We start from the raw sequence: 23326 nt of genomic DNA, 5'->3' as shown, positions 1-23326 counted from the left end.
GAAACTAAAAAGCTGTTTCTTTAATTGAAAAGAGTAATTGTACTCATCACCCATTGTCATGCCAGATGATCTTTTTAATTGCTTTTTAAATAAGAGATTTTATTACCACCACATGTCTTCTTTCCTATTAAAGTTACAGCAGGAAAACCCTCCCTATATTCAGAATCATAGAAATGTAGGACTGGAAGGGACCTCGAGAAGTCATCAAGTTCAGCCCCCAGTGCTGAGACAGGACTAAGTAAACCTAGATCATCTCTGACAGTGTTTATTCAACCCATTCTTAAAAACCTACCATGGTGGAGATTCCACAACCTACCTTGAAAGCCTATTCCAGAGCTTAATTACCCTTATAGTTAGAAAATTTTTCTAATATCTAACCTAAATCTCCCATGCTGCAGATTAATCCCATTATTCCTTGTCCTACTTCAGTGGACATGGAGAACAACTGATCACTGTCCTCTTTTAAGAGACCTTAACATACATCTCCAAGTATGTTATTTGACCCACTCCAGTGGAAAGCAGGAACCTATATGTCTGCATATTTTTGCACATCCCAAGAAACCTTGCATATAAATGATTGCTCTAAATGGGAGATCTACTAAAGGCAATTAATATAGCAGAACTTGCTGCAATCTTGATCAGAAGCTGAAAAGGCTGACTCTGCAGTCAAATACATTTTTACCTTCTCGCACAGCCTTCCAAAATTTCTACAGAAATGTACTAACTCGGTTAAAAATGCAGTAGCCCAATTAAATGATTTACTTTACTGTTTTATGACAGTCTATGTCTCTACACAACATCTCCCCTCAAAACCAACCCATTTCTTGCTTCTCCATACCTCTGAATGGTCTCCTTTTTACCACTATGTGGCTGCCTGCTGAGATCCTCTTCTGAACTTGCCTTCCCTCAACTTTGGAAGATAGCCCTGCATTGGTTTAACCTTGCTTTGCCAGGGTTAACTTCAAAGACAGGGGCTACAGACTTTAAACTAAAGCTTAAATTCTGCTGAAGGTGATGGCACCCAACTAAGCAAGTTCCTTTTTCCCTAGCACACTAACAGGAAAGATAATGCGTCTTTTAAAATGGGAATTATTTGACCAGTGATAAAGACTCAAAATTAACTTGACAAGACTAAGGTTTGATACATGTGTAGTTTCACTTACCGGTTCATCCTTCTTGCCCTCTCTAGCATCTCAAACATCTGCTCTTGAAACAAGTCCAGTCTCCTGTAGCGATTATTTTCTACATTCTTTCGGATAATATCAAAAGTCAAAGGTGGTTTGTTTGGGAAGTTGGGATCAACAGCAGGAATTTCAGCTAAAGAGTCACTATAACACCTGCCCTCATCATCCTGATGGCTCATTACGGACACAAAAAGGTTATGGATAAGTTCCTGGATCAGCAATGTTACATTGGGGACATGAGAATCCTCATCTCCTTCTATGTCTCTTCTAGTTTCAAGCAAAACTTTATGTAGGACAAGGGCATCTTTGTAAATCAGAGACTCTGGCTCATTATAAGTGCAGGCATTATTGAACATCATTACAAAGTCTTCTACCATGGAATCGATGTCCTGGTACTTGTTGGCCATCATGTGACTTCTTATTTTTTCCATGTCAACTGGCTTTTTAATGGTTACATAATAGTCAGGCAGTTCTGATCGAGATGGAAGCCTCAGGAAGATGGCACTTAATCGCCTGCCTCGTTTATCTGTGTAGTTCTTCACTGCTTCATACACCTCATTCAGTTTCTGTTGCATTGGAGTCATGTATTTTGATTTCTTAGGGGAAATACCACTTTTTCTACCTAGACAGACAAAAAACAACAACAAATGTACAAAGATCAGTCAACCTTGTGCACTTACTTCCCTAACTCCTTTTCTATGGCTCAGGTAACTTAGTCCACGATTACCCTACCAGATTAGCAATGCCACTTACAAATACAATGTTTTCATTTCTATTCCATCAGCTCTTACTAATTACTTTTTTCAGACAGTTTTCTCTGTTTTCCCCATGGACAATTTAGTACAACATACGAGTGCTGGATCTGAAACTTTTGAAGCCTGTCTTCCATAAGTATAAAATAACACTAGTAATACCTTCAAGACTGCACATCAGCCTAAAGTTACAAGGGAAGCCAACACAATAGCACTATGTGAAATTCTCACTTCAGTTCAGCAGTCATTAAAATCCTCTCTTCATGTGGATTTTTCAAAGCCATTAAAATTCTTTCTTCATGGGGATTTTCACATGTGGGTATGTCTCCACTGCCGTTGGGGGTGAGCCTAGCCTGAGCCTCTGCCGGTGCTGCAACATCCACACAGCTATTGTTAGTGCACTAGCTCAAGTCAAGTCTCCCTACCAGGTTGAGAGGCACACTCCCAACTGCCGTGACACATCCTAAGAATCCCACTTATTGTGAGTTTTCCCTCACACAGCAGATTTAAGCTAAACTAGGTAGAATTATTATAGGTAAAATGTAAAATAATGCCTTCAAATGGGGCTACCAATCAGATTAGCTATTTGTTAATACAGGATCAATTGTTATAGCACTACAAAGTCTTTGCACGTGGATTCTTCCATACCTATACTTTCTTGGTGGTTTTGCATTTTTATCCTCAGTGATGCTTCAATACGGCGTGTGTGCTTTTCTTTTTTTTTTTTAAAAAACCCTTCTATGCAATTTGCTCATTTAGTCAGTTTAGAACTTAACACACATATATGAAAGAAACAGCACCAACCTGGAATCCGCTCAGTTACTTTTTTTAAAAAGGAGTGAAAAATAGTTCTAAGAACACCACCTACTGCTGAATTTCCCTGCCATTTTAAGGGGATTTACAATAATTTTCTCTTAAAGATGTTTCACTTCACTTTGTTGCTCTGTGGAAGACCCAAATACACAACAGGGGAAACTAAGGGTCTGATCCACCCTTACTCATGTTGTATAGTATCTTACTCTGAGCAGTCCCATTAAAATCAGCAGAACTACTCACAGAATAAGATACTACTCAGTATACGATTAAAGGTAGCAGAACATAGCCAGAAATCCTTCTATACAATGTGTTATCAAATGCATAAAAGACATTGAAAAAATAAATCAGAGAAAAATAATTTTCTCTAATCTCTTTTCCTTACTATAACCAGAGGTGCTACTTATAACAACAGTAGGTGCAAGCATTTTCTAAGAGATGTGTTGTGTGTTTTGGTTACATTTTTAAAAGTATTTCTTTAAACATGCTATAAAATTGATAAATAGGGGACATATTTATTCTACCGATTTACCTTTATATTATGCTAATTTTAACACATAAAAATCCCCATGAAACACTAACAAGGTAATAACAATACTTTGCAATTTTATCACACTCTTCATTTGGGGATCACAAAGCACTTTACACCCATTAATGAATTAAGCCTCAGCTCCCTTGTGTAATATGTTATATCCCCAATTTACAGATGCAAAAATGACACACAAGGAGAGTAAATGACAAAGTTACAAAGGATGTCTATGGAAACAGAACAGATCATCTAGCTCCTGGCACTGTTCCTTAATCTGTTTGCACTTTAGCTGCTGCTGAACCATTTTCTGATGTTTCAAAGCTTACTATATATGCTTATTATATCTCCAATCAAATGAATGAGGTATGATACCAATGATTATATTCCAGTTATTCTGAATTTCTCTTCTTCATTCTAACCTAGCCTGTATAGAAAAATTGTTTCATATAGATTCTCTCATTCTGACTTCCCACCCCTCACCTCTTAATTTTAATTTCAGCACAAACACATACCAATATCCACTGCAATTATGATGATATTGAAAATGTAATTCAGTTTTGCAGTTTAGTGTACATTTGGGTTCCGAAGTGGCACAAATTATGCAACCTGCCTTGAATGTATGGTGATATGGTTTTCCATTTTAATGTTAATCTGTATCATTTTATTCCATATCAACATTTACCAAGAAGTAGGAATCCACAAGGCTGCCTTACTTAGCTTTAGCTTAGGGGAAGCGATATCATCGTCTTCAGGAAGAGGTCCCAGCTCTTTCTTTTTTTCTTTAAGAATCTTCTCTAGGATATGGGCATCATTATATACCTATTAGTCATTAAAGTGTTGAAAGAAAAATAATAAAACAATATTTAGGTTATTTGTTTCCTTATGATAATGTAATAGAGTATACCAAGAAAACTCTTAACACAAAAGAGTTAACTCCTTAGTTTCAGTTGAGCACAATATTCTTCGCTTCCACTCTTGAATGATTGTATAGCGTTGCAATATGTTGTTAAAACAACTGGTTCATTCCACCCCAAATGTGTCTGTATTTCAGTGAAGGATTAAATAATTCATATATGTAATTTTTGTAAAGAACTCTGGGATATTTCAGAAAAAGGCCCTATATTAGATTGTCTTCCTTACTTGTTCATAAGTCAAATTTTTTTTGAGACTGCATCCCCAAAAGACTGCATCCATTCTTTCTAATGTATAGTATTATCACTGTCAATTTCTACATTATGATCAAAATCTTGTTAAGCCATCTTGGAAAGAATATAAATATCTTGTTTGTTAACAGTCTGCTGTTGCTGTAGTCATCAGGCAAATATATTTGCAGGACAAGTCAATAAGCAAAGTTCAGCTTGCAGTCATAAGGTTTCATGCCTCTTTGCCAATATAGCTAATCAAACAGAATCAAATTATTTGCAAGTGTAGATGTATGTTCATCACTTGCCACATTAGACATTTCAATGATCTGATTAAGAACAAGAGACCAGTATTGCTTCTTAAATTTGCTTATGCTGTCCAGCTCAATGGGTTGTATTCATGACTTCAGGTTGTCAGGCAGAAATAAGTTTTTAAGTTATATATAGAGTATATTTGGCATCAGTGAGAAACAACATCTATTGGTATGCACCTTATTAATCATATCTTCCATATTACTCCAGTCTCCACACATTCTAGTTGCCCTCACATAGTAAGGTATCAGTGGTGTTTTACTTTTCTTACGGCATCCAATATTTCTTTTCTGATCACAAAAGAACAGAGTATCCAGCTTCTCACTGCCATCGGTAATGTTGTCAACAGTGGAGTATGAATGTATGTTTCTTCTGTTAGCTGTTGACTCAGCTTTACCTGACTAAGGACTGACTATGGACTTTAAGATTTGGTCCATAAATAATAAAGCCACTTAATTCTTAGTCACTTTCTGTTCACTCATCCACAGTAATTACTTTGTTAAAGGATTTGTATTTCTCTTTTGCATACACTTTGCAGAATATACATTTAACCATAGTAGATAAATATTTAATTTAATAATGGAGATAATGCCCATATGTAAACTGTGCAGTTAAACTGCATCTCCATTCTGACAAGATTATAAAAATAACATGGTGGGATTGCATGTTCACCTTTTCTCATCAATTTCTTTATCAAATGTGTTAGAGTAGCTGAAATACCATTTCCACCTACGAGCCCTGCAAAATCATGCTGAGAGCTAAGAGCCAAACTGGGTTATTTACATCCAACACATCACCCCATAGTAACAAAAATTCTGAAGATTAAATTAGGTCCCTAGTGACCCCTATGTAATCCAATTGCCTTCAATGGGTTTACAGGGTGTAAGTCATGGGAACTGAGTAAACAACTGTTTATTATGCACTAGAAGAAAATAAAACAGCTAACTCTTTCTTAGCAGTGTAAGAACCAACACAGCTAACAGGATAAAAAATGAAATTGTACAGTTAAACGACGTACATTTAAAATGGAAGGTGCTGTGTTTATGTCTGCATATATCTGCAGGCAGAAGCAATATTTAAAACACAAAAATATATCTGTACAGAAGTAGTAGTATTCCTGGTTTAGAACAAGCGCTATGATGGGGTGCATATGCTTATTCTGTAACTGTTAGCATAACCACTGGAAGGAATAACCAGAGATTGACTGTTACAAAATTCTAACACAATTTTGGCTTCTGCAACGAAGCACGAAGGTAACTGTGCCTGGATAACCTAAACAGTACCTGTGAGCCTTCCTCATTATAGTGCCTTGCATTTCGGAACATTAGCCTCATATCTTCTATCATAGCCTCCTCTCCTGAGTATTTATCACTGCGGATGTTATGCTCAATAATTTTTAAATCCATTGGCTCCAAGATGATTTTATAATAATCTGGATAGTCCTTTTTGGAGGGTTTAACCATAAATAGATCACAGAGTCTTCTGCCTGTGCCAGGCTCTCGAGCTTCAAGAACAACATTATATAAGATTTTCATTCGTTGCTTCTTTATATTCTTTTTACTGTTGGGTAAAAGAGGAAAAAAAAGTTATTTTTTCTCACCCACAACAGAACAGCCTTTTTCTTTTTGCTGCAAGATACACTGAATGCAATTTTTAAAAAAAGCATAGTACCTGTGTATAAAGACCACCACCATGCTAGAAATGTGTGCACACCAATTTTAAAAACAGTTACAGAATGATGATAGTAGGACCAGAGAATTTGGGTCCATAGGTAAGTGCAATGCTAGGGGAGCTAGCCAGTTAATTTTAAAACACCACCTCCCATCTTCCTTTGCTCCACTTTGAGATAAAAAAGTTTCCCCAGCATGAAACAAATCACTATTTTCATGAAGGATGCTGCCTTACTCTGAATATTCCTCAAATTATGGAGTCAGACTCTGCATTTTCAAACCTATGACCTCTATGACTGCTCTTACCTATTAGACAAAAAGAATGAATGGGGGGAGACGGTTGGGAGAGGCCCTGGTGCACTCCACGCCATATTTATACATTGGGAGTGGGAACAAGAAGATAACAACAGATATAGCCAGAGGGGGACGGTTAGGTGTAAGGAAGAGGGGGGGGACAGATACTAGATCGACAGGTCATACTGGTAGTACTGTGTCCCTACCGAGCGGGGTGAGAAGAGTGAGAGGAGCCCAACAGCAAAAGGTAGGATGTTTGTTCACCAATGCGAGAAGCTTAGGTAATAAAATGGAGGAACTGGAGCTCCTGGTCCGAGAATTGAAACCGGATATCGTAGGAATAACCGAAACATGGTGGAACGATAGCCATGACTGGAGTACAGGTATGGAAGGGTATGTGCTGTTTAGAAAAGACCGATGCAAAGGTAAAGGTGGGGGAGTAGCATTGTATATCAATAATGAGGTGAAATGTAATGAAATAACTAGCAATGCAATGGTTAATACGGAGTCTGTGTGGGCAATGGTCACATTAGGGAAGAAAACTACCAGAGCCTCACCCGGGATAGTGATTGGGGTGTGCTATAGACCGCCAGGATCTAGCTTGGAGACGGATAGAGAGCTCTTTAATGTTTTTAAGGAGGTAAACACTAATAGGAACTGCTTGATCATGGGAGACTTTAACTTCCCAGATATAGATTGGGAAACAAATGCTAGTAATAACAATAGGGCTCAGCTTTTCCTAGACGTGATAGCTGATGAATTCCTCCATCAAGTGGTTGCTGAACCGACGAGGGGGGATGCCATTTTAGATCTGATTTTGGTGAGTAATGAGGACCTTGTTGAGGAAATAGTTGTAGGGGACAACCTTGGCTCGAGTGATCACGAGCTAATTCGTTTCAAAATTAATGAGAGGATAATCAATATTGCATCTGAGACTAGGGTTTACGATTTCAAAAGGGCTAACTTTACTAAATTAAGACGACTAGTTAGGGAAGTGGACTGGACCAACATATTTAGGAATCTAAAGGTAGATGACGCCTGGGGTTACTTCAGGTTGAAATTGCAGGAGTTGTCAGAGGCATGTATCCCGAGAAAGGGAAAACGGCTCGTAGGTAGCAGTTTTAGACCGAGCTGGTTGACCAAGCGTCTTAGAGGGGTCATTAAGAAAAAACAGAAAGCGTACCGGGAGTGGAAAATGGGAGGGATCAGCAAAGAAACCTACCTTATTGAGGTCAGAGGGTGTAGGGATGCAGTGAGAAAGGCAAAGCGACGGGTGGAGATGGACCTAGCGAAGGGGATTAAAACCAATAGCAAAAGGTTTTTTAGCCATATAAATAGGAAGAAAACCAAGAAGGAAGAAGTGGGACCGCTTAAAACTTTAAACGGAGTGGAGATTAGGGATAATCTTGAAATGGCACAATATCTGAATGAATATTTTGCCACGGTCTTTAATGAGGCTAATGAAGGGCTAAGGAATAGTGATAGAGGGACCGATGGGAATGAAGATATGGGGGTAGACATTACGGTATCTGAGGTGGAGGCCAAACTTGAACAGCTTAACGGAAGTAAATCGGGGGGCCCGGATAATCTTCATCCTAGAATATTAAGGGAATTGGCGAGTGATATTGCTAGCCCGTTAGCGATGATTTTTAATAAATCTCTAAATTCGGGGATTGTACCGTTGGACTGGAGATTAGCTAATGTAGTTCCTATATTCAAGAAGGGGAAAAAAAGTGACCCGGGTAACTACAGGCCTGTTAGTTTAACATCTGTAGTATGCAAAGTAATGGAAAAAATTTTGAAAGAGAGAGTGGTTAAGGAGCAGGAGGCCGATGACAACTGGGATAGATTACAGCATGGATTTACGAAAGGTAGATCGTGCCAAACCAATCTGATCTCCTTCTTTGAGAAAGTAACAGATTTTTTAGACAAGGGAAATGCGGTGGATCTAATATATCTGGATTTCAGTAAGGCGTTTGATACGGTACCGCATGAGGAATTATTGGTTAAATTGGAAAAGATGGGGATCGAAATGAAAATCCAGAGGTGGATAAGGAGTTGGTTAAAGGGGAGACTGCAGAGGGTAGTACTGAAAGGGGAACTGTCGGGTTGGAGGGGGGTTACCAGTGGAGTACCTCAAGGTTCGGTTTTGGGTCCTATTTTATTCAATCTATTTATTGCTGACCTGGGAACCAAGAGTAGGAGTGGGCTGATAAAGTTTGCGGACGACACCAAGTTGGGAGGTATTGCCAATTCAGAGAAGGATCGGGATATCCTCCAGGGAGATTTGGATGACCTTGTAAACTGGAGTATTAGTAACAGGATGAAATTCAATAGTGAGAAGTGTAAGGTTATGCATTTAGGGATGACTAACAAGAATTTTAGTTATAAGCTAGGGACGCACCAGTTGGAAGTAACGGAGGAGGAGAAGGACCTGGGAGTCCTGGTTGATCGTAGGATGACTATGAGTAGGCAATGTGATGTGGCCGTTAAAAAAGCTAATGCGGTCTTGGGTTGCATTAGGCGGGGTATTTCTAGTAGGGATAAGGAAGTGCTAGTCCCGTTATATAAGGCGTTGGTGAGACCTCATTTGGAGTATTGTGTGCAGTTTTGGTCTCCCATGTTTAAGAAGGATGAGTTAAAACTGGAACGGGTACAAAGAAGGGCCACTAGAATGATCCGAGGAATGGAAGGCCTGTCGTATGACAGGAGACTTGAGGAGCTCGGTTTGTTTTCCTTAACCAAAAGAAGGATAAGGGGAGATATGATTGCACTCTTTAAATATATCAGAGGGATAAATACCAGGGAAGGAGAGGAATTATTTCAGCTTAGTGCTAATGTAGACACGAGGACAAACGGATATAAATTGTCAGTCAGGAAATTTAGGCTTGAAATTAGACGAAGGTTTCTAACCATCAGGGGAGTGCAATACTGGAACAGCCTACCGAGGGAAACAGTAGGGGCGAAGGACCTCCATGACTTTAAGATTAAGCTAGATAAGTTTATGGAGGAGATGGTATAATAGGATAACGGGCTTAGTCAATAGGTCAACTAAGTGCCAAACTGGTACTTAATTGGGTCAAATTGGGTCAATGATATGATATTCTTAACCTCTTTCAGAAGGTATGGCTGGAGAGTCTTGCCCGCATGCTCGGGGTTCAGCTGACCGCCATATTTGGGGTCGGGAAGGAATTTTCCTCCAGGGCAGATTGGCAGTGTCCCTGGAGGTTTTTCGCCTTCCTCCGAAGCATGGGGCAGGGGTCGCTTGCTAAAAGAGTGGGTAGATCGGCTAATGTGGCCTGCATCTTGCAGGAGGTCAGACTAGATGATCATAATGGTCCCTTCTGATCTTGAATTCTATGATTCTATGATCTTATTTCATAAACTCTTCTGCCTAGATGAAGTAAGTTTCATTTGTAAGACCTAAATTTTTTTTAAAAGTGGCCTCTAAAATTCTGAGTTCCTCAATTTTGGGGTGTTCAACTTCACAAACCTTGAGCTTGGTTTTCAGAGGTGCTCAAGTCAATGAGATACTTACCACCCGGGGGGGGGGAGGGGGGGAAATCAAGCCTAAGCTTCTGAAGCTGGACACTCAAAAACAGGGCTAATTTTTTTAAAAATTGCCTCAAAATGACTGGTTCACTGGCAAAATGTACTATATACAGAGCATCAAGGGGACTTATGACTTTTCTCCACTTGTAAGAATCTTTCTACATTTCTCACAACATATACTGTATCACAAGGATAAAATATAAAGAAGGATCATTCTACAAATTAATAGAAAGTAGCTTCTGAATTGTTTGAACACCTGTCAAAAAACAGCAAGCTTTACCAATGCTCTAAAGTGAAAGTGGCAAATGGCTATACTTACGCTGTCACAGACACTTATTTGTCTCCCTATAGCAAACTATTATGATTTAATGATATTGCAAATAAGAGATTTAAAAGTATTATGAAGTTATGACTTGTTAGCAATAAAATGAAGGTGTTTGTGGCTCCTTGCACACATCTGCACAACCTGTAAATTAATTATGTTGCAGATTTTTGTTTTAATAGGGCCTAGTCTCGTTTATCTTTTATTCAAATACAATGGAACACTTCAGACTAGACTTCCATAAAAGGGCTTCAACCCAGCTTCTAAATGATACATTAAATTCTGCAGAAGCCAATCAGGTGGTTATCTTTCCAAATCACTTGATCCACAGACACAAATCTTTTAATGTGCAGACTGTGTACACAAAAGTGCATGTGCAAATGTATAGGGTTTTTTTTTTGAAAACGTGGCTTTTATCATTAATTCTTCACAGAAGCCAGTTACCACCCACATTCTACCACAGAGCGTTAGTTTTTAGAAGCCAACAAGCTGTGGTACACAGAACTTTCTCCAAGATTGCTGCAGCACAGACATTTCAACATTTAGTTCCTCTTCAATTAAATCATTTTATGGATTTTAAAAAAAAATCTATGCTTGCCAGGACACTCTTGTGAGATGAATCAGCTACTTCATGATGCACTTGGGAACAGCAGACACCACCATTACAAGCAATTAAAAAAACCCAAACCAGAAAACAGATGAAATATGACATAAATCACAATGTGATGGAAAAAGAGAAAGGGTTTCTTAGCTATACAAATTAAAAATCAGCAAGTGCATTTTAAATTTCTTCACTGGCAGGAGATTCAGTTGGAGATTCTCTTAAGTAGTCATGGACAGAGTCAACACAGACTAGACAAACTCTTGAGGTCCCTACATTTCTATGATTGCATGCTTCCCAGTTCCATTTTTAATGTTGGGTCTGATAAAAGTTAATGAGGCGAAAAAATTACAAGGCAGAAATAGCAACATACTGATCCACACTCAAGGTTTGGGTCATGCATTTGCACACTGAAAGGGACACTCAAAAGAATTCCCTCATTAACAGGCTGTGTACACCATCAGCCTCCTTTAGGATATCAGGATATGTTTTACTCTGGCCCTTCACTGTATTTGCTATCCTCTGGAATTCCTCAAAGCTTTTCACCTCCACTAACTGAATTTTCAGTTTATTCTATTCACTTCATCAATTTTTCATCCACTGGGATGTAGTTTTAATGATTGCATTTACAAATCAAAATTCATTTTTACAACTGTAAAAGCAGCAAAGAGTCCTGTGGCACCTTATAGACTAACAGAAGTTTTGGAGCATGAGCTTTCGTGGGTGAATGCATCCGACGAAGTGGGTAATCACTCAGCTCATGCTCCAAAACTTCTGTTAGTCTATAAGGTGCCACAGGACTCTTTGCTGCTTTTACAGATCCAGACTAACACGGCTACCCCTCCGATACATTTTTACAACTCTATCTTTAGCGCAGCAACAAAAAATTTCGACTTTCATCACTCTACAGTATTTCATCATTCTAACAGCCCTACTCATTTTCTTTTTGATGAATTCTTAGATTATTTTTAAAAAGGATTTAAATATTTTCTTGTATAAGAGCAATACATGATTTTAGGGCACGAAGGGCAATTTAATTTGCTTGTGTCAGCAGTATCCACTGATTCTACAAGTCACATAGACTCACAATTTTTGTGGTCTGTTCCTCGCTGATCTTTATTTGGCACTTTATTCTCTCTCTCTCTCTCTCTGATCACTCAGCTACCTTTCAGGATCTCTTTCCCCACTATGGTATCACCAAATTGTACCACCTCCTATATAGCTCAGTTACTGGTCTTTTGGCTGAGAAGTTTCTATCTTTGATTGATGACTGCAATCCAGAAAACATGGAGGATGCTGCTACAATTATATAATCATGCTAATAAAAGAATTTCTTGTTTTGATGGCTCTGATCTGGTTTCACTTTTTTCCAGTCCCTTCCCCTAGCATAACAGCAAACTCAGAACCTGGAAAGTTGACAATAACTGGCTGGAGCAACAATGGAGGGACCTGAATCTCAGTTTACACCACCAAATTTCGCTGTTATGAGGAATAATGGATGGGTTAGCATCTATCTTTCAAACACAATATTTTTAAATCTACGATCTTAGTGGGCATTTATAATGCTTTCAGAGCACTATGTCTAGTGTTTTGTTTTGTTGTGTTTTATGTAAAAAATTTTTAATACTCTACCACCTGCCATAATCATCCTATTCTCTTACATTTGGTCTATTTATGTCCTGCTTGGCCATGATGATTCCTGATAGAGTACTTGGGGAATGTGAGATCAGAAGGAAGGGAGAGGTGGCCCACCGTAACTTTCATGGTGAAACTATACTTGATCTGTCCTGATCAGATAAAAAAATCCAGTAATCTTATCCCAGGGAGTTTTCCCCATTAAAAACCCATATCTTGCAACAGGATTTAAGATTAACAATAAAATGTGAAAACTGAAAATACATTTTTAAAATCAATTTATTTTTCATTCGGAAATTACTAACCAATAGTAAAAAGGAGAATCATGGGTGAGGAAAACAAGTGAAGAGGAGTAACATAATTGTTAGTTACAGATAACGTGTTAGAACAAATCACAAGAACGTACAGAGTACTATTTGGACTGAAAATACTATATCTTAAGTGAGAAACACACATAGTATTACATAATTATGTAAAATGTCAGCATCATACATTTTAAGCAACTGAAGTATAAATATTCTTGCCAGCTATATATTTACATATTAGTGAGAAAATGTAAGTATGGAAAAATAAAACAATTAATTATAACTGATAAATGAGATACGTTTCATGGTTTTAGAATTCACATATGAAGTCTTAAACATAGATGTTTTAATGTTCTTCTATATGACAAATGAAAGTAGCAACAAAAAGATGTCTGTAGGGAAAACAAAAATGCATACCTTTTCCTTTTTGAACTTCCAGTATCAGATGTGGCAGAAGAGATCATACTGTCTCCGTCCTCAATGTCGTCTCTCCTAGCTAGCTCTTTCTTCTTTGCCTGAAAAAGAGCAAATCCCTAGTGTCAGACTCGTTACTGAATGTTCCCAGAATAAATGAATATTGAACAGCTGCACAGATCAGATTCACTGAGAAAGACATAACTACAGCTGTAGGATGCACAAATATTAAAGCACCATTAAAAGATTTCCAATTACTGTAATTCAATGAAAGACGTCCGCACAAAAGAAAATTGTATTAAAAACTGACATGAAAATATTTTGAAGAATCAATTCCAGCCAATGCTATTTCAGACTAGCAGCTATTTGAACTGCTCTGTTAAATGTTCTAATTCATGATACACGAAGTGTGTTAGCATCCTCTAAAGTCATTTTAGCTATATTGTATTTGTCAATTTTAAAGATTCTTGTACTTACGTTCATAGCTTGATTCTAATCTACTTGCAAACAAAATAATTTAGAGAAATAACTAAGAAGATCCACTCTCCATTCAGCACATTATTTTTGCAGATTTATTTCCTGACAAAGACAGATGACCCAGTATAGGATGCATTGAGAACTTCTGAACATTAAAATATGTTCAGGATACTTAACCATGAAAACTGCATTGTTGAACATACAGAACCACTAATAAACTATCAAATATGCTACTGCACATTTAAAAGCTCCAAGAACTACCACCTAAAGAAAATAAATTCATACATATAGTTATGTTGATTGTTTTACTCTTCTCTTTATACCTGCATCACTTGCTGCATTTTCAGTACTCTCTTATAGATGGCGGAATTAGGAACATTGTAGCGTTTGGCATTTTCAAACATTAAGTTCAGATCACACTCCAAGTGGTCTAGAGTTTCATATTCATGGTTCTTCAGTTTGGTTCTGTGGAAAAGACAGACACAACTTATGTTGTTTCACAACAGTTCATCACTGTAAAGTAATTATTTCAAATGCTTTTTTTCCAAGCAAGTCAATAACAGAAGAACTCTGATGTGGAGGAATGTGTTCTGATGGTGTCTTCATACCTCAGCATTGCAACCGGACATGCCAAATAAAGGGTTTGGGTTTTGTTTTTTAAAGTTAATTTAGCATTAGGAAAGGTGCCTTACTGACATTTCTGGAGACTCAAGCCCTCTTTTTGTACATAGAATAAATATAGCATGTGAGGCAGAAGTACAAGTTTCCCCTATAACTGCTCCAACATGTCTGGAAGGACCACCTGCAGTATAAAAAGATAATTCAATCCCCATTTTCATTGTGAGCATGGTCCTACAAAGCAGTCAGCGCCACATGAAAAATGCTAAGTGCCAATGGCTGCAATTATCGGGAACTGGTGGTGCCCAACACCTCCTTGGATCAGGCTGTCAATTTTTGGCCTCTGCAAAAATTGCCAGCAAGAAGCGTGTAGATTAGCGCTAACTGCAGTAAAGTTTGTTATGAAAATACTACTAAGAACTGGTCTGAGATCATCAAGTCATTTCATGTCTGGAAACAAATTGCAATCAGATGGCACTGACTTGCAAGCACCTTTTGCTTTCTCCTGTTTCCCCTTATGTGTTGGAAAAACTGCCAGTCAAAAACTTCATCTTCCATCAAGTCCCCCATCAAAACTCACCTCAACTAAAGTGCATACAGAAAACTGGTATCCACAAAACAGCACACAATACCTGCAAACTGCTAGGGAGCAGACCTTCCAAACCCATGGAAAAAATGTAGAAATTGGGCTTATTTTTGGCTTAATTGGCTTGTGAGCGGTTTATTGGCTAGTTTTTGGCTTCTAGCTTTTTGCTTAGTGTAGCTTATTGCTTACCGCATGAAAGTTGGCAACTGTGCTAGGCAGGCAGGCAAGTTGTGACTATTGTTAATGATTGGCTACAAATTGATCATATCCTATTACTTTTGTTATCCCACCTCCCTCATACCTCATTCCCAGCCTGCTTGTTTGTCACATCCATCTGATGTGATGTCTTTTAATCTGTAAGTAGAGAGTGTCATTTATGTTTGTACAGAGTCTACACAATTGGCCCCATAGCTGGTGGAGGCCTTTCGGTGCTACCAGGATATATTTCTTGGGGAGAAATAAACTCCTGAACCAAGATCCTGAACATTAAGAGGAACAGGAACTTATTTTCTAACATTTTGCTTTAAAATGTATCATTTTAAATCAACACAGTCTATTAACACTTTAGGATATTGAATAGCTTGTTAATTTCTTTTAAATCTTTTTTAGCTCACTTTTAATACTCAGGAATAAGCAGTAGACTGACTTTTTTTTTTTTTTTTGCAACCCTGCCCTCAATCTATACTGCAAGGGAATCACTCTTTTCCATTATAGATTATCAAAATCCACTACCAGGGGGTTTTGGTACAAATTAAATTATGAGCCAAATTCAGTCTTGAGTTGCGGTGTTGTGCAGTTGCATTAACATCAACTATTTGCCTGGATGTAAAAAGGGTAGAATTTGACACTATGCATTCTATACATGTTACTTCAAGATTTTTTGTTTGGTTGTTTTAAAAACAACAGTCACTAAGAGTACAGGATGTTTTTTCATGTTCTCTTCTATGTGATGTACTTGGTGATTTAATATTCCATATTCATGAAAATATAAGTTTTGTGCCTCTTCCATTTGTCTAGTATCAAACACTATAGGATGCTTTTACTCCAACTAATTAGAAAATTGATGAAGATAGTATGCATTTTTTTTAAGATAGATGTTGTATAATAAAATATATTAAATTCTTCAAGTCTAACAAAGTTATTGACAAGTATGTGATGTATGCATGCACGTACATACATACACCCTTGTTGAACACTTAAATATAACAAGGACAATACACCATTAGACATATACAAGGCAACACAGGGTAGAAAGTGTCACGGGAAACTGCAAAAGAATGTGTTTTTAAAAAGAAGGATGTTTTAATATCATTCTTATTTCCCAATTTACATGGGATTATCCAATGTGAAAATGACTACACTTGTTTGCTTACTGCTTGACTGATGGGATTTACACGTGGTATGTAAATCAGATTTGCATTGTCAAGGGAGAAAATGTAAGCATGCAATTTACACTTTAAAAGTGTAATTTTATTATGTTCTTTGACATCTTTTCCCATAAACTAATTGGGAATCAATTAAGCTAAGTGTCAGTCTTCTAAAATTACTAGTTAGAACTGAACCTATACATGAAAGTTTCATCAAAACACTAACTCCAAGTGTCCACTGAGGAGTGCAATGGGAGAGATGTTCCCACAAATAAACATCCTGTTTCTCTCTCAAGGAATGTGATGGCATCCGACCAATATTTTTTGTTAGTATTTCTTTGTTCAGAGGACTGTGACAACTGATGTAGATCAGTGGTATGCAAGCTTTTCCAGCCGTGCCCCTCTTTACCATTCACAGAACTTCTCAGACACCCCCGCCACTACTTGTAACCTGAAATTGGGTTTTTTGCATTACTTGTAATGTGAAATTAGGTTTTCACATTGGAAGGTGCAGGGGAAATGCAGAGGTGAGACTATTCATTCATTTGGTTTAGTATTAGAGTGTCTGACTCATTCTATGGATCCCAGGCTCTCAACAATTATTATATATGTTGCCAGTTTATGTCTTTTAATAATCAATTATTAATCATTAAATGAGTTTTTAAATTAATAAGTATCTAAATTAATGTTAAGGGTATAGCAGACCTGCCGTAGTTATGAAACTTACCAAATCGTTGAAAATAAGACAGGCTGTGCTTTTATTTGTATGTTTGTTTTTTAAAAGAGTGAAAGGCTGAAGTTTCTTTGTGCCTCCCCCCACCCACCAAATTTGCGTACCACTGACAGACAGTATGGCAGAATTAGTCTCAGTCAGAGATGGACTAATGGGACTATGATTATGAAGCTCATGACAGTCAGGAATAGTAAATACTTTTTCAAGTAGAACTTTCCAAATATTTGCAAGAGTACCCTCCATCTTTACTGCTGTGGGAAGAGAAGGAAAAAAGCTACCCCTTCTCCATTCTAGAGTATTTGCTATAGAGGTAATCATTAGGGCTGGGATAAAGAACGCATTTATGCTAAAGTTCATCACCTCGAAAGCACATAAAGTATGTAGATGCAATACTCATGCTTCTCAATTGTTTGCTGAGCCAACTAACTGAAGTTTGTTCTTGTGCAACACTGATCTATTTGCTGGAGCACTAGAGCAGGGCCGAGACGTGTGGTGCGGCCCACAACTCACTACTCCGGTTGGAACGCCAGAGCGGCCCCCGACCCAGCGCCCCAGATAGAGCATCGGAGCAAGGCAAGCCCCAGATCCCGCTCCCCAGCGGGAGCTCGCAGGCCAGCCATAGTTTGCCCACCCCTGACCTAAATACTTTTAACAAATCTAATTCTACTCAAAGTTAATAAAACTTAAGTATCATGACTTTTTCAGCTCTACAGAATGAGATATGCCTTCAGCAGAAAATTAAATATCACCCAAAGTAGCAAAGTTGGGGTAACAGAATCTTTTCATTCGCTTATTTTGTACAGTGAGGCTTAAACTAGCCAAAATCATAGCCCTATTCAGCAATGCACCATTGTAACTCAGTAAACCCTATGTATGCTAACCTTTACATAAAAAAAAAACCCATGAAAAATCTAAAGTACAGGGTTGATGATGTTGGTATGGAAAGATTTCAAAGAATGAGTTCAAGAACAAGTTTAGTCTCTTCTGATCCAACCTCAAAAGATCCCAAGGGTATACTGGAAACATGTACTGCATTTGAAAATCCTTCCCTCCTAAACCAATGAGAAAGATTAGTTTGCTGCTGAAATCTGGGAACAGCTTTAAAGTCCAATGAGCCCAAATTAACCTTGGCATGACATCTTCCTTCCTTTGGACCGCTATATAATTAGAATACAAAAGGAGCTGAATCAGCACTCAATCCAGCACAAGTTCTTCCAGTAGCTGATCACTCTTTCATTTGTGAAATTTAAGGACAAAACGATACCTGCTCCACATTCGAACAGAAAATCTATCTAGGTATGTCCTGGAAACAGCATTCTAATGGACAAATTGCACATTACCTATTTTTCTTTATTCTGAAGACATACCATGTGAAGAATCCTTGGAAAATGCAAAAAGCTAAGGAAGGATTAAACATCAAAATCTGTTCAATAAAACATATATTTAGAACCACACGTGTCTGATCTCCGCCTCTGAGTGAAAGAATTCAAGGAAGAAGAATGCTGTCTCAGAGAAGATTACAACACTGGGGAAACACGTGACCAAGGAAGCGAAAGAATAGAACAAACTATTCTAAGTCGTTTTTGAAATGCCAAACTCTTTTTTTATACCACATTAAAGATCTCACACACACACACACACACACACACACGCGAAAAGAGTATGAATATGCACTGGAAACATTTGCTAACATATTAAAAATAAGTTATACAACTTTTACTTAATAGCATGTTACAAGAAATATGTGTAATAATCTGCAAAGCTTTGCTAGTAATCTGACTAAAAGGAAATTAAACTTTATAAAGCTCAAAAAGCTGTGAATATTTACAAAACATTTTAAGCAAGACTAATTACTGTAATTTCTCTTTCAGAGTATTCATGAATATTCAAGGAAAGTGTATTTTTCCACTTTTTACATTTCCAAAATAAATGAATAGTAACACACATACAGAAGTGCATTATTTTTCAGAATGAACAAATGAATGTAACAGCTAGAAGGTTTGACTTCTAATACACTGAACTAAAAAAGGGATGTCAGTCTTATTCACATTGTCAGACGGTTCTAACTTACAAAACAAATGATCATTTAGTTTAAAAACATAACAGGCTGAGAAATTTAAACACCAAGCAACTTCTTTCTGTAATTTTATAATCCAATCTGCAAAAAAGTGCTGTGCTCTATATACACCTCTTAGGCCTGGTCTACACTAGGACTTTAATTCGAATTTAGCAGCGTTAATTCGAATTAACTGCGCACCCGTCCACACCAGGAAGCCATTTAATTCGACATAGAGGGCTCTTTAGTTCAAATTCTGTACTCCTCCCCGACGAGGGGAGTAGCGCTAAATTCGACATGGCCATGTCGAATTAGGCTAGGTGTGGATGCAAATTGAACTTAGTAGCTCCGGGAGCTATCCCACACTGCACCACTCTGTTGACGCTCTGGACAGCAGTCCGAGCTTGGATGCTCTGACCAGCCACACAGGAAACGACCCGGGAAAATTTGAATTCCTCTTCCTGTCTGGCCAGTTTGAATCTCATGTCCTGGTTGGACATCAGGGCGAGCTCAGCAGCACCAGCAACGATGCAGAGCTCTCCAGCAGAGGAGTCCAGGCAATCCCAGAATAAAAAGAGGTCCCCAGCATGGACTGACCGGGAAGTCTTGGATCTGATCGGTGTGTGGGGCGATGAGTCTGTGCTTTCGGAGCTGCGCTCCAACAAACGGAATGCAAAGACCTACGAGAAGGTCTCCAAAGCCATGACAGACAGAGGATACAGCCGGGATGCAATGCAGTGCCGCGTGAAAGTCAAGGAGCTGAGACAAGGCTACCATAAAATCAAAGCGGCAAACGGATGCTCCAGAGCCCAGCCCCAGACATGCCGCTTCTACGAGGCACTACATGCCATTCTCGGTGGGTCTGCCACCACTGCCCCACCAGTGGACTCTGACGAAGTGATAGTGTCGACGGCCAGTTCCTCGTCGACGTTCGCAGATGGGGAAGATGAGGAAGGAGATGAGGAGGGGGAGGCAGTCGACAGCGCTTACAACGCTGATTTCCCCAACAGCCAGGATCTCTTCATCACCCTCACTGAGATCCCCTACCAACCCTCCGCAGCCGTTACCACGGACCCTGAATCAGGAGAAGGATCAGTTGGTATGTGCTTTAAACTTGTAAACTTTTATTATTAATGGAACAGGAAAATAGACTAGGCGAACAGACGGTCTACATGCAGGGGAATGGAACAGGAATCTTCCGCGGAGATCTCCACGAAGCTCTCCTGGAGGTAGTCGAAAAGCCTATGGAGGAGGTTCCTGGGGAGAGCTGGCTTATTGGGTGCTCCGAGGTAGCACACTTTTCCGCGCCATGCTCTCAGCTGGTACTCCGGGACCAGTGCCTTGACGAGCATCACAGCATAGGGCCCTGGCTTGTGCTGGCTTTCATTCAGCATGCGCTCCCTGTCTCTCCGTGACACCCTCCTCAGGGTGATCTCGCGCGCAGACTCCTGCATGGAAGTAGAGTGATTTGTGTACTATTACTATTGGTAGTGCTTCACTGTTCCTTAGAACAACAAGAAGCGTCACTTTAGAGCCACGTACTGGAGGCTACAGAGTGGCAGCATACAGGGATCTTTTCCAAGGGAAAACCGCGAGGGGGTGGAACAGGGGCAGAGTTTATGCTTTCAGGATTGCCTGCAGCAAGAGGACAGAGCTGGACATTGACTTTTAAGCAGCCAAAAGCCTTTGGCTTACCATGCCTGGCTGCTCCACGGATTCAGCTTTCCTGCCCCACTTGTCTGGTCTGCAGTGCAATACCCCAGGCAATGAAAGCGAATGCAGATAAATCGAACTTTCCCTGAGTGAGTGCTCAGGAGATAGGTGCCGTCCATGGTCTGGTTCACAGGCAATGAGTAGACTATGTTTCATTTTTAAGAAAAGGCATCTTTGTAAGCACTTCACTCCCTTTTCCCCCTCACACAGCTGCAACAGTATCCCGACCTGCTTCACCATGCCCCTCACAGAGGCTGGCGCAGATTAGGCGTCGTAAGAAAAGGACCCGGGACGAGATGTTTGCAGAACTTATGGGCTGCTCCAGAGCAGAAGCGGACCAGCAGAGCCAGTGGAGGGAGAACCTCACACAGCAGCAGCGCTCACACAGCGAACGGGAAGACAGATGGAGTCAGGAGGACCAGCAGGCGACTCAAACGCTGCTTGGACTACTGAGGGAGCAAACGGACACGCTCAGGCGCCTTGTCGATGTTCTGCAGGACCGCAGGCAGGAGGACAGAGCCCCCCTGCACTGTGTCTGCAACCGCCCTCCCCCGCCACACACTCCAATACCCACCTCTCCCAGAATAACAAGAAGGAGGGGTACCAAGGGCCGTGAAAACTGTCACTGCACCACAGCGGACTGCTAAATTACCCAAAAGTTCTCAGTCCCTAGACTTTGAAAAGTTCTCACCTTTACTGTGTTGTCGAGTATTAAAAGTAGTTTGCTGTTAATTACTGTTTCTGTCATGTTTGTTTGCTGAAGACTTTCTGTGAAGGGGGGAGAGGGGTTTGGTAATTGCATAGGACAGTCACCATGAACAGGGTACAGACATGGGGGCAGGATCAACAGCAGGTTACTCACTGAGTGCAGTCACTAGGCACCCTGGTCAGTCTGTGAGGTGTTTTTAATGTTCTGTTCATAGGCGGCAGGTGCCCTGCTCCAGGTATACTTGGAGGTAGGTCTCTCCCCCGGCCCAGCCTGGATCGGGCCCTGGCCCACGCGGGTCTCCCCCCGCCCCGTCAATTCCCTGCCTGGAGCAGGTCCCAGCGCCCACCTGCCACCCCTCCCCCGGCGTGTCGTCTCCCCCCCCCCACGCTGCGTCCCTACCTGACAGTAGAGCGGCTACCGGCACAAATGCTGTCTGCTGCCCCAGGGTACTAGCACCTGCCATCCACAAATGGCAAGGCAGGTTGCCATCACTCTGCCCTTCTACCATTGCCCTGAGCCTCCACAATGCCCCAAACCCTCAGCCCCAGCCACAGCCCGCAACCCCCTACGCCTCCTCCCCCTTCCCACACACCCCTCACCCCTTCCTACGCCCCCACCCCCAGCCCTGAGGCTGCACCCAAACTCCGTCCCAAAGCCTACACCCCTCACCCCTTCCTGCACACCCACCTGTAACCGTCCTCCCACCAGAGACCGCTGTAGGAGCAGTAGCCTATCATTCCTAGAGTCTAGAAGCGGTCTCTACATCACTGCACACCCTACCCACCACAGTCCGCGTCCCTGTTTCAACTCTTTGACGCGAAATCATTATTAAAGAAAAGGTTTTTAAATAACAATGCTCCATTACCTTTATTTTTACACGTGTGTTGGAAAGGGGCAAACGGGGTGAACGGGGTATGAGACTGCAGAGGAGAGTCAACAGTAAATGGGTAAAGAAACAGGGGCAGGTTCAGCTTCTCTGTAAAGAAACTGGACAGTCATAGGTTACCCTGCTCTCTGAGGAACCTAGCTTTCAAAGCCTCCCGGATGCACAGCGCTTCCCGCTGGGATCTTCTAATGGCACAGGTGTCTGGCTGAGCGTAATCTGCAGCCAGGCGATTTGCCTCAACCTCCCATCCCGCCATAAAGGTCTCCCCCATGCTCTCACAGAGATTGTGGAGCACACAGCAAGCTGCAATAACAATGGGGATATTGGTTTCGCTGAGATCCGAGCGAGTCAGTAAGCTCCGCCATCTCCCCTTGAGACGTCCGAAAGCACACTCCACCACCATTCTGCACTTGCTCAGCTGGTAGTTGAAGAGTTCCTTCTCACTGTCCAAGGCGCCTGTATAGGGCTTCATGAGCCAGGGCATTAGTGGGTAGGCTGGGTCCCCGAGGATCACTGTAGGCATCTGTAGAAGCAGCAAAGAATCCTGTGGCACCTTATAGACTAACAGATGTTTTTGCAGCATGAGCTTTCGTGGGTGAATACCCACTTCTTCGGATGCAAGTAGTGGAAATTTCCAGGGGCAGGTAAATATAAGC

At 40.3% G+C, this 23326-nt stretch overlaps 1 protein-coding gene across 2 annotated transcripts in view; it reads right to left on the bottom strand.

Moving 5' to 3' along the window:
• PBRM1 (polybromo 1) overlaps positions 1-23326 on the bottom strand; it is a 92309-nt gene that overhangs the window by 35298 nt on the left and 33685 nt on the right. For both annotated transcript variants that reach the window (XM_045023625.1, XM_045023626.1), the window contains exons 13-17: positions 14326-14467; positions 13529-13626; positions 6016-6292; positions 3992-4097; positions 1164-1806 (exon numbers count right to left, since the gene is read on the bottom strand). In XM_045023625.1, coding sequence (XP_044879560.1) covers positions 1164-1806; positions 3992-4097; positions 6016-6292; positions 13529-13626; positions 14326-14467 — 1266 coding nt within the window. The remainder of the gene's footprint in view (positions 1-1163; positions 1807-3991; positions 4098-6015; positions 6293-13528; positions 13627-14325; positions 14468-23326) is intronic.

The sequence above is a fragment of the Mauremys mutica genome, chromosome 7, assembly GCF_020497125.1.
Source record: "Mauremys mutica isolate MM-2020 ecotype Southern chromosome 7, ASM2049712v1, whole genome shotgun sequence".
NCBI lineage: Eukaryota > Metazoa > Chordata > Testudines > Geoemydidae > Mauremys > Mauremys mutica.
The sequence above is the reverse complement of the archived record's forward strand: the minus strand, read 5'-3'. Positions and strand labels throughout refer to the sequence as shown.